This window comes from Oncorhynchus clarkii, chromosome 20 (assembly GCF_045791955.1).
Source record: "Oncorhynchus clarkii lewisi isolate Uvic-CL-2024 chromosome 20, UVic_Ocla_1.0, whole genome shotgun sequence".
In the NCBI taxonomy this organism is placed as follows: Eukaryota; Metazoa; Chordata; class Actinopteri; order Salmoniformes; family Salmonidae; genus Oncorhynchus; species Oncorhynchus clarkii.
This window is the reverse complement of record NC_092166.1, coordinates 20,721,426-20,733,818: the sequence shown is the minus strand read 5'-3', so window position 1 is coordinate 20,733,818 and position 12,393 is coordinate 20,721,426. Positions and strand designations below refer to the sequence as shown.

Genomic DNA, 12,393 nt, shown 5'->3' with positions numbered 1-12,393 from the left:
TACTATGGAAACCTACTCTGCCAGCTCAGGAACCCTCTTGACATGAGAGGGGGAAACGGTCAGGTTAGAAGCCCAGTAGCAGACACTGGAAATTTAAAAAGGACATTTTAAAGGTTGAAATGCAAGAGTCTAAAAACACAAAATGATTCGTTAGACCACTTTACTCTAAAGATATACCCAGACACAGAATCATATTCTATAAACTGATACAGTAATAGGTATATGGGGAGGTGAAACTGAAATGCATTGAACACCAACAGAAGCCCCTGGAGGCATGCCCTTCCTTTCCTGCGTCAAGTTAATAAAATATAGATTATGTGGCGTCTCAATGCTGACACATTTAAAGACAACCATTGTCTGGAGACACTGAGGACGTTACAACCCTGAGGGATGGCTAGAACAGATAATATGAAAATAATATAACTTCTCTTCAGTTGAGGGTGTACCAACAAACATATGACCTTGACAGCTACAACTTATCTCCTTATTGCTTCATTTTTATAGATCGATTTTCATTTTAATTAAGCCTCTTAATGTTAGACTCGTGGAGGCTGAGTAATTAATTTGGGTGAATGTCATTCCAGATTAATGATCATAGCTATGTATTAATGAATCATGTGTGCTTTATTTAGTGCAGCTGGGATTGACTTGTAGGCTACATTTGTGCTTTATCTTTCTAAGATATAGGTCAAATACAGTAATGAGAGAATAATTCAGGAAAGTTACTCAGAAATGTACTGGATTCTTGGAATTTAGAACAACAGAATATGAGCCTAACTAACAGTGTGTTACTCTGGTTTATCTCTGCATCTACTGTAATCAACCTGTTGCATCAAGAGGATCCCACCTGTCTGAGATTGATCAACTTTATAAGATTTAATGTTAACTTATCAGTGGAAGCATGATAGAAATTGGCTGCCAGACATGAACGCAAGACGCTAAGACACACTCAGTCACACACACGTGCACAAACACACACCTCACCAAACACACTGAATGACAAAGAAAATAGGTAAGCCAGCAGCAAACCCTCCTCTGATGCAATCAGTTTAGCGGAGGAAGACAAATCTTGTCAATAACAATTGACCTAAGCCATGCCATTTGTATGGCTCTGTGTGAAAACTGAATTCACCAGATTGTTATTGGAATATGAAAGCTATTTTCAGATGCTGGTTGAATCAGCATGCATTACAGCTGCTTTTTGGAGAGTTTAGAACAGTGTATATACATTTTTCTGGCTAGGGGGTCTACTAAATCAGATTGTGATGACCTGCCCGCACTGCAACTGGAAATGTCGACATTGATGCTATTCAAGCTTCTGAGAGATTGTTGATTGGATTTGTTGGGTTATTAAAGATCTGAACCTGTCACTTTTGCTTTTGCTTCAGGACTTGACTTCCGGAGATTGCCTGTGCGCAACTAATAACACAAAGGAGATAAAAACTCAGTGCGTCAAAACTCCTGTGTCAGCCGTTTTTCCGAACTGGAAAAAGTACCCAGTGCCCACTCATTTGACGATCAATGGAATCTAATCTAGTGCTAGAGCACACAAATGATTGACACTGACGGTACTTTTCACCTGTGGTGTTTCCCATTTTGTTCTCTCCCTCTCAATTGACACTTTCACTATACTCATTCAGATGCTCATATACATTTAGACAATCTGAGCACTGAGAACATGACAGCCACTGCCTTTGTGAGAGAGTTTCCTGAAGACAATTGCTAAAAAACCCTCCGAGCCCCCCGCAATAGGTACCACGACTGCTGGTCATTCCTTTTGCTTAAAGAAGCTAAAAAGACTTCTCCCTTTCTCCATCTTATGGGAAATCTGCTTAGTGGCAGTGAAAGCATACCTGCTTCCACCTTTCCAATTAAATTAAGATGTATTTGCCTTTCAAAGCCTCGCCTCCCTCTCTTCCCCATTGGAATCATTGATGGAGCCCTCTGGCCTATGATGAATGACTTCCAACCCAGAGATGAATAGGAAGATGAATGCATTGCCCTGCGAGGGCTGGAGAGGTAGCGCAAGGAGTGCTGACATAGTGACAAATACACTGACCATGGCACCAACCTGCCTAAATCAGCAAGGGAGGGTGGCAACTGCTCAGCAGCACTAGCAGATACTTCCTCATAGTCTCTGTCCCTGTCCCATGGACTATTAGCTAAGTTAGCAATGAAATGCCAGTTGCAGTAAATTCACTGTTTCTGACATGATACAATCAAAGTGTAAGGATGCATATACCGGTATACACATTCAGGACTGTGTATGTTCAGTAAAATGCTGATTAAAGAGAATAGTCCTTGTAAGGATATACATTTCAGGTAATTTGAAAGATCAATTATTCTGTGTAGGATTTTCAGACAGTATAGCATAGGGAATTTTGTAAAACCTAAATTGTAAAACCTAAATAAAATCTGCAATGAATCACTCAGACATTGGCATTTACAGTATATATTCCCAGTGTGCAAAACTGGTTGAAATGACATAATTGACATAATTTCAACCAGCTTTGCCCACTGTGGTTTTCTTTATGACTCTGGTGAGACCAATCATGTTATTTTTCTCTTGACTACTCTGCATCTGACAATGTCATGTTTCAGAGCAGAGTGCAAAACCCAAGAATCACTGTGCCTGAAAGGACTTCATAAGATGCATAAGAATGCATAAGAATGTATGCTACACTCTAAACATACAGGTGCAAGTTTGAACCAAATATGATTCTTGAAAGCAAAGCCATAGGGGAACCATTTTAGGGTCTCTGAAGAACCATAAATGGGATGGTTCTTTGAAGAACCATATAAAAATCGAAAACCAGAAATGTTTCGGCCCTCCAGGACCGGAATTGAATAGCCCTGCTGTAGGGTTTAAGCCTTATTTGCATATTTCCCAGGGTGCCTTAAGATGTAATTTTAGAGTTACCAGTACCATGACTGTGCTTGCTAGTGACAGAGACATGGTTGTTGCATTTATTCATTTTCCGTCCTGTGGCCTTCATCAAGTGAGATCCTAAGTGAATATGTTGTCATTAATGTTATATTATTTAAGACAATAGAATGCATCATTCATAAGGCCTTCTTTTGTGGGCCTAGTTTTACCCAATACAGTAGCCTGAAACTCTTATTTTACAGGACACATCAAGCCTGCAAGTCACATTATACTGGCTTGCAAAGTGATGTGTAATTCCTATTGGATTCCAGCCAGAGTGGGGATATACAACATTTAGTGCACTACATTTGATCAGATCCTTATGGACCCTGGTCAAAAGTATTGCATTAAATAGAGAATAGGGTGTCATTTGAAACACAACCATTGGGCATGGTGAAGTAGTGATGGGATCCTGTGCTGTGGCTCTCCTCCAGCCCCACGGCAACACTTGGATAGAAAGGTTTATACTCCACAGAGGGACAAGGCCCTGGGATATCCTCAGAAGTTTCATTTTAACACATTTTAACTGATGCCATTCTGTCTTTGTTGTTTATCCATTACCTTAGAAATAACCTTGTAAATGTGGTTTGGAGTGAGACGTCCTGTAATGTCTAAGTCATCTTCTTTGAGAGGTCATATAAACCATCCAAATCTGGACATTAGTATGGACTTTGTTTTGTTGCACCACTGGACGCATCAGGCCAGTTGCATCTAAACATAGGTACCATTACCATAGGCATACATTTCATTTATTTGTATTTAACTTTCATTTAACTAGGCAAGTCAGTTAAGAACAAATTCTTATTTACATTGATGGCCTACACGAGCCAAACCCGGACGACGCTGGGCCAATTGTGCACCGCCCTACGGGACTCCCAATCACAGCCGGTTGTGATACAGCCTGGAAACAAAACAGGGTGTCTGTAGTGACGCCTCTAGCACTGAGATGCAGTGCCTTAGATCGCTGCGCCACTCGGGAGCCCTAAGCCATATTAACAAAGGTACCATAATAATGCTGAATGGTTTCTCATTAAAGCATAACTATGTGTGGAGATTACAAGATTTCATCTCCACTGTGAGTTTCTTTGTAATATGCAAGAGTAAATTGTCCCAGTGCAAATTCGATAGTGCTTTAATGGAGAAGACAACCTTTATACTGTAATGACTACTGTATGACAGCGTTACAACATACTATATGATAACAGCTTTACAGTTTTCACAGCATATATCTAGCTTTTTTCTTTCTTCATTATCATGATAAAACGAAGAAACTAGAAAGTAAAGATCTGAGTCTTTACATTGCCAGGAAATAGGACAGAAATAGATTTCTCTAAAGTAGAATAGGCCTAATCCAAATGTTAAATATCCTGTTAAGCTCCCCTTCGCAGTAATGTTGAATTGGACAGTAAAATGTTGTACCTGCCAACAACAGCAGCAAATGGGAGATGTGAATGGAATGATGAAAGATGCAGCACATTGAAGCCAGAGTCATTTGGTGGAGCAAGGATGGATCTTTTCCTCTGTTAATGAGGGTGGTTTACCTCTGTATTCCGTCTAAATGGCATGGCTGGCACCATGTGCTGTGCTTGTAGTGTGGAGAAGCACCAGACAGAATTCAGATCTGAAGACTAATGAATTCTGACAGCAGTGGCACAATCCAGATCAGCCCCTTTCCTCATGAAAAATGATTTTGTTAATATCTTCTCCCATTTACTTCCAGTTCATTATTTACTTGGATGACATGCTTGGTAGCATGGCATACTCTGTGGATGTGGATTGTGCAGTAACTTCGAGAGACTTCCGTTTGGATTCAATCACACACGTTTTAAAAAGTTGTTGAAGGTGGATGTGGATGGCGTGCATGTTTTATGAAAACACAAAACAAGGTTATTTGACAATACAGGTGTCAGGAGGAAAACACGTTGATTGTATAGATTAAAATGAAAGACAATAGCGAATAGCGACAAAATGTATGATTTTCTTTGTCAGTCATCAGTAATACCTGCGCTAGTGACTGAGGTCAGCACTGAAAGGGACAGACGTAACCACATTCTTAAAAAATTGGTGGTTATAACACCACCATAGCAGCAATATTGAATATTGGACAATAGTCAATTCAATTTAAACACACCCAAATAATGGGACACATTGGCTCTGCTTAAGGCAAAATGTTAGCCTGACATGTTAGTCTTAAATTCTGAAAGAATCTTGGATGTTTCTTCTTGGAAATTAAACCCATGGGTTTATTGCCTGTGTTTTCATGCTACTAGCCAATCAAATCAGCTGCACTCTGCTGCCTCTGACATTCCCTCTAGAGGGTTTTCTCCACTTTAAGAAAAGCCGATATTGCACAATTTACGAAGCTTCTTGGTATACGTCAAAATGACAAAATAAGGGACAAAATCTATAGATTCCAAATTGCTCCTACCTGTGAGATAGTCTGGGTCAGGGACTGGGTCTGACAGCTCTTCGTGGCATTGCACCTCGGTTGGAACTGATGCCACAACCATGCCATCTGGGAGCTGCTGCTCGATGCCTCGGGCAAAGTTCTTCTGCCTGGATTAAGTATGACAAAACAGCCTATTTAGAGACCCACAATTACTCACCCATCCAACTAGGCCTTATGAGGGAGAGAGGGAATAAGGCAGAGAAGAGCCAGTGTCAATCATTAACAAATTGCAAAGCAGTATCTTCTGAATATGAAGAGGAAATTCAGCAACTCTTGGAGGATAGTGGTAGTTGATACAAAGTATTATTTATTGTTAAAACCAACACGTTTCAGCGAGAATCATTCATAATTTCTGGCAGATGGTTAGGTAAATCCACAGGAAATACTGTATGTGAGCATGCTGGGAGAATCAGAGACTTCTACATCAAACATGCCATTTTTCATTATGTTAAATATCCTTTTATTCTGTGATTCTCCTCCAGTTCCTAACCTGATATGCTAATTTTGTTTAAGGCTCCCCCTAAAGTTGATTGACGCACCCGTGCGTCACATGGTGACAACATTTTTAATATCGAATAGCTTCCATGTGTTTATGCTAGAGACTTACTGTTTATTGTAGTGGCTGAAGCTCAAAAACCTCTTTCCGCCGAAATAAAGTTTGTGCCTATTCCATAACATGGGGCTTGTGAAAGCGGCATTTTTCTACACATGAGAGGATCCGGACAAGAAAACCGTCACAAAATCGTCTGTAAAACCTGAACCGTGTGAGCTACAAAATATTATGTCACCAATATGCATTTTTGGCACATTTTTCTAAAGAAAATGTTACCTAGAATTGTATATATATTTTTTTTTTACAACATATCAACAATTACCTCTAGGCAAGTCTGAAGCATATGTCTAAGGATAACCACACACAATTTGATGAATGTACTGTAGATGCTTCTGAAGCTGAGGAAAATTAATTGGCGTGTTGGAAGAGTCTGACTTTGGGAAAATGAATACTCCAGGACAAGTACACTGAATTTAGATTACCAAACACCAAACACCAAAACATAATCACGATCTCTTCAAAGTAAGTTACTACATACAATATAGTCCAGTTTGTTACATTCTCTATGAAATGGGATTTTAAATCATGTGTAATTATGGATGTATGTCCATTTTAAAGTGGTTAATTTGTATTTTTTGTTGTTGAATTTTACCCCTTTTTCTCCCCAATTTCATGGTATCCAATTGTTTTTAGTAGCTACTATCTTGTCTCATCGCTACAACTCCCATACGGGCTCGGGAGAGATGAAGGTTGAAAGTCATGCGTCCTCCGATACACAACCCAACCAAGCCGCACTGCTTCTTAACACAGCGCGCATCCAACCCGGAAGTCAGCCGCACCAATGTGTCGGAGGAAACACTGTGCACCTGGCGACCTGGTTAGCGTGCACTGTGCCCGGCCCGCCACAGGAGTCGCTGGTGCGCGATTAGACAAGGATATCCCTACCAGAAAAACCCTCCCTAAACCGGAAGATGCTAGGCCAATTGTGCGTCGCCCCACGGACCTCCCGGTCGCGGCCGGTTACAACAGAGCCTGGGCGCAAACCCAGAGTCTCTGGTGGCACAACTGGCGCAGCAGTACAGCGCCCTTAACCACTGCGCCACCCAGGAGGCCCTAAAGTGGTTAAAATTGATGACATTTTGATGACGATAGTATGAGAAACTAAGGAAAACATCAATTTTCATCAATATATTTATCATTTTTATGTTTACTTTTTGAAAATATTAATATGAATGGACCAAAATACCAACAAATCCAAAAATGTATAGCTACAGTAGTTGCAAAAATGTCATTTCAGCCTGTGGTGCCTGGCCTTAATCCTGCTCTTCCTGATATACTCATCCCTGTCTCTGCTCACTGCATTCATTCATTACAATAGTGATAATATCCACTCCAAAGAGTCCATTTCAAAAGTTAGAAAAAGAGTGGATCTTAAAGGGCAAATTACTTTGAATTGAATATGAAAAAAAACTGTACTGCCACTAAAGCTTTCACTTTCTCAATAAAAGGACCAGCGGAGGTACCTGGAAGTTATATGGAAGCACTTTGTTCTTTATGCTGACTTCTCTGCATGCATTCATGTTTCTGGTAAGAGTCACTGATGAAGAAGATTTGAGTTTGAAAGGTGATCCTTAATCCAAAATCTCGATTTCTCCTCAAAATCCGGAATCATGAATAACCACATGAATGGGGATACCAGTTACAAAGATTTTAGAACAGGCAAATAATGAAATCCAATCTGTACAATAATGATATAACTACAGAAGAAAAATAAATAATACCCCTCGTGTAGCTGAGCAATGGCTCTGTACAGCAAATCTAGAGTATACATCTACTCATATTAAATTGAGTTCTTTTGACTTGATGGTTAACAGCCACAGATGTAAACATAATAATAAACAGCATTATGTTTAAATACTGAAAACATACATTTCCAGAATTGGGTTGAAACAGGAAAGGGGTGGGATGCAGTTGCAAACCGCTCCTATTATTCCTCACTGAGTGAAAATAACTGCTTCTATGAAAGGAGCATTACGTTATTTCCATGTTCCAAACACAAATGACTGACTTGAAGCAACCTTATTCATAGTCAATGATTGAGCATCACACTTCCATTACTTAATATATTATCAAGGCACAAGGCGAGACCCAAATGAAGATACAGGAGACAGATGGTAGGAGTCTTACAATGTTTATTAATCCAAAGCGGTAGGCAAGAGAATGGTCGTGGACAGGCAAAAAGGTCAAAACCAGGAGGTACAGCGTGGCAGACAGGCTCGTGGTCAAGGCAGGCAGAATGGTCAGGCAGGCGGGTACAAAGTCCAGAAACAGGCCAGGGTCAAAGCCAGGAGGACTAGAAAAGGGAGAATGTAAAAAGCAGGAGGACTGGAAAAATGCTGGTTGACTTGGAAACGTACAAGACTGGCACAGAGAGACAGGAACACAGGGATAAATACTCTGGGGGAAATAAGCGACACCTGGAGGGGGTGGAGACAGGTGAAACAGATCAGGGCGTGACATATATCTTATAACCACCTCTGAAATAGTCATTTATCCCTTCGAAGTCAATTACATAATTTTTCATAACTGTAAACAGCAATAGTCCTATTGATATTAAATATCTATAAGCAGTGTCAAATATACTTTAGCTTTCAGGGATTTAGAAATAGCAGGAACTGGATGTAACTGTAAAATGGCTGTGCATATTAGCTAAAATCGTCCCCTTTGGTGGCATTTTCTGAAAATGAAACCTGACCCTCCATTTGAAACACTGAAATAATGCCATTACATGCCAATTCATTTGTATGGCCATTCCATGGCCGGGGGTAAGGAAGAGGAACACATTGTTAACAGTCATTAAAACCATGGAAACTAGACTCATACATATCAAATGTGTTGCTTTAGGCATAGTATAACAATACTTATCTCCTAAGCAAAGAAAATGTAGAAAAGGGTATTTATAATGCACCTTGGGCCTAGAGGGTAAAATGGTTTGAATGTGCCATTGTGATTAATTTGTATTGTCAAGAAGAAGTTACGCCTGTATGAAATATGCCATTGTTAAACTGGCATAAAGCCAATTTCATATTAACATAGTCAATTACAGTTCCTGTGATCTAAAAATGGAAAACCAACAGTTTAATTTAGTGAATTTTCTTTGGACTTTGGAATCAAAGTAGTAATAACGGGATGAGGTGAGCATAGATGGCAAAAAAATATTTCAGTATATTTTCAAGATCAGAGTAAAATTTTTATTTAGATAATATGTACACCCTGTGCATATTATTATTCATTTGAAAGTCTAGGTCACTTTGAAAGAGTTCATTCCCATATGCCTCTTCTTGAGTAATAGCTGGGAAATGAAAAATGTAACCTTTGACTGTTTCAGGGTTTCAGACAACTTTATCATTTCAACTATGACATACCTCAGTGATATTTTTGACTTTTTGATTATGATATATTAAAAAAATTGTATTCCCCCTGCTAATATCAGACGACAAGTGATGGAATGGGGCTGGGGTAAGAACTTTACAATGTCCAATAATTGAGGCAATGCCCTCCGGTGCTTAATATAATCAATCTAGCTCACACAGAAATTGTATATTTTAATTAAGCGAGTAGATAAAGGTGTTCCTCCTCTGAGGGGGTGAGAGGAGACACCCCACCAAGTAGTTTGGAAATGTGGTCTAAATCACGATCCCAAGCAGCCCTAATGAGAACAAAGGACACAAAAATATTCATTAAAACCTGCTCTAAGCATGTTGTGTGGAGTAATGAGAGAGAGAGAGAGAGAGCAAGGAGAGAGAGAGCAAGGAGAGAGAAGGACTTGGAGCCAAAGGGAGGAAATAATGAGAAGAGGTTGCCTTTTTAACTCACATGATTCTAATGTACTTCACTGCCTCCCTCAGAGACATTTAGATCTACCAGTGGGAAATCGCATCACTACTAAGTCTGTAGACATACAAAACAGTACCATTCATCTCAGCTAAGATCCAATCCCATCTCTCTCTGTGCTCAAGAGAAAGAGAAGAAAAAATGTTTAATGGAATATCCCTTTATGTGCTCTTGTTATAAAACTCTGTCCCGGCCAGTCTTGGCCACATAAAAGCTCCGGCTAAGATTGTATGACACCTCTTATTTACCTCCAATCCTCCACAGAAAATTTGAACTTTTGAAATAATAATTACCAAGCCGACTCTGAAATTCAGCAGGAGCGATTCAGAGAACGACAACTACCTTTTTAAAAAACATGAAAAGTGTTTCAGAGGCTGGTGAGCACGAAAGCAGGGCCCACAGCTCTGTGTGGATAGAATCAGACGCAGCTCTGTGGCAAAGCCTGGAGCCTGGCCATTCAGCAGACTCTGCTCCTGCTGAGTGGGTACAGGCTAGCCTCATCTTATTCCAGCAACACCGGCTGTGAAGAGCCAGTGGGCACCTTCTCACTCTGCTAGATGTGTCCTTTAATTTCCTTCCCTTTGTTGTTCCAGCCAGACTAAATAAAAAGGTAGGGGTGGGATGCCTCTTTTTCAAATGAATAAAAGATCAACAGCCATACTTGACTATGAGGAAATGTGCACATTTTGTATAGTTTGTGAAACGTTTTGTGGACAGTAGTGTGGTAGAGGGGAGCTTGGGAGTTTGGAGAACCAAATTTATGTTTCTATCCAGCAACTATGTGTTGTTTCTGTACTTTTCAGGTTTTTTTATTAGGATAGCTGAAGTTTCCTTACTTTTTGCATGCTACGTTAATGATTAGACCGTGTTAAAATTGGACTTCCTTGCATTTCACAAGTTTACTGTCAAAGAGTGAAACAGATGCTTTGTGACACTTCAGAACCGTGGGGTGGAGCTTTTGATGAAGCGCCAATGAAACTCCAAGCACCAGGCTGGTATGAAACAGAATAATCCAAGTTCTTCTCTCCTTTTTTCCCAGGATGTCTCTCACAGTGATTCTCTTTGTAAACCATGCACGAGTCACACAAGGGCTTATTCCTCTCCACGGGGTGTCAGTCAATGGACAACATTTTATTTCTGATATTAAATTGTATTTACCTGGATAATGTTAAAGACTATACCTCAAGTTAAAATACATTTTTCTCCTTTAAAATAATACAATTCAAATGTCAGAAATTAATTAATGAACCCCAGCATTTAATATCAGTAACACTAGCAATTGTTTGTATCATTGAGAGAATGTTTATTCATAATACTTTTGTAAATTAAGTTTGAAGTTCCCTGCAATACTACATCATCAGCAGTAATCTCTAGTTCCCAGTACTATTCCTCCTGTGTACCAAAGTGTTGACTATTTTCTTTAGTTTCCAATTAATTGTCACATCAGTATGGCATTCTTGTGAGGCTTAATGAACCCAAGGTAGACACCAGTGCAGCAGACCCTTTGTTCATTGCACATTCAAAGTTTCATCTGCTCCAATTACGTTCCATTACACCAAACTGGCTCCTGGTCACTTTTAATTCACTTCTTGCCATCTTGTATAATTAGGGTTTGCATTAACCATGGCTCCCCAAAGAGGCTTTCTCCAGCACCATGTCTGGCTGCACTCTGCACAGGAGCATTTTGTACTTTTCAAAGTCTATCTGAAACCCTGGCTGTCTCTCCCGGTGCTTTCAAAATGAGATCAGAGCATTTGAGATTTAGCTACAGTACTTGATGATATTAACTTTCCCATTCACGTGACATATTGTAAGTGGATGCACTGCCTCTGGCTGCGGGATCCATGTGCACCCAAATTACATTTTCAGGACCATAGATGATTTCCGTGACCTGACTTCCTGACTTCAGCGGAAAGGAAGCATCGTGAGTGGACGATGGTAATTAAGCAGCCCACAAAGCATGCTGCCACATAACTCATATTCACAAAACAGGGCCTGCTGTGCATTTCTTTAGATATTAAAAGCAGATCTTTAGATCCTCATTCACAAGATACACTCTATTTAGATGTACATCATTTTGGTAATTTTCATTGTGGACAGAAGTTGCCATAGAGTACATATTAATCTTCTGAGTGCATTAGTCTCTCATCTTGCTTTAGTATACTATGCATCTCTGCCCATTGTATACATTCATTTAAATGTTTTATAAGTAAATGTTTTCCTCTAGCTGAGGACAAATTAAATAACCATGAATCAACCGTGAATCAACCATGAATCATTCCTATTTTATACACAAGCTATAACCCATGACACAACTCATACATTACCTGAAGGTAGCTTTGAGGATCTGCCCAGAGGTGATCTCCTTGGTGTGGTTGTTGTAGCCATAGAAGAGATCCCCAAAAACGGTTTGGTTGGCTGGGATGTCAGCTGTCTCCCCACAGTCCAGTCCCTCGGTACAGGCTTCAGACAGGGGCTGGCAGGAACGACCATCTTGACCTTTCTTGTAATCCTCAATACAACTACAACGGCAGCCATAAAAAAAAAGGGGAGCAGTGTGAGCTGATGTGC

General features: G+C 40.0%; 1 protein-coding gene across 3 annotated transcripts in view; it reads right to left on the bottom strand.

The window, feature by feature from the left end:
* LOC139376072 (astrotactin 1) overlaps positions 1-12,393 on the bottom strand; it is a 231,987-nt gene that overhangs the window by 115,880 nt on the left and 103,714 nt on the right. For all 3 annotated transcript variants that reach the window (XM_071118230.1, XM_071118227.1, XM_071118229.1), the window contains 2 exons: positions 12,150-12,344; positions 5,355-5,482 (listed from right to left, as the gene is read on the bottom strand). In XM_071118230.1, coding sequence (XP_070974331.1) covers positions 5,355-5,482; positions 12,150-12,344 — 323 coding nt within the window. The remainder of the gene's footprint in view (positions 1-5,354; positions 5,483-12,149; positions 12,345-12,393) is intronic.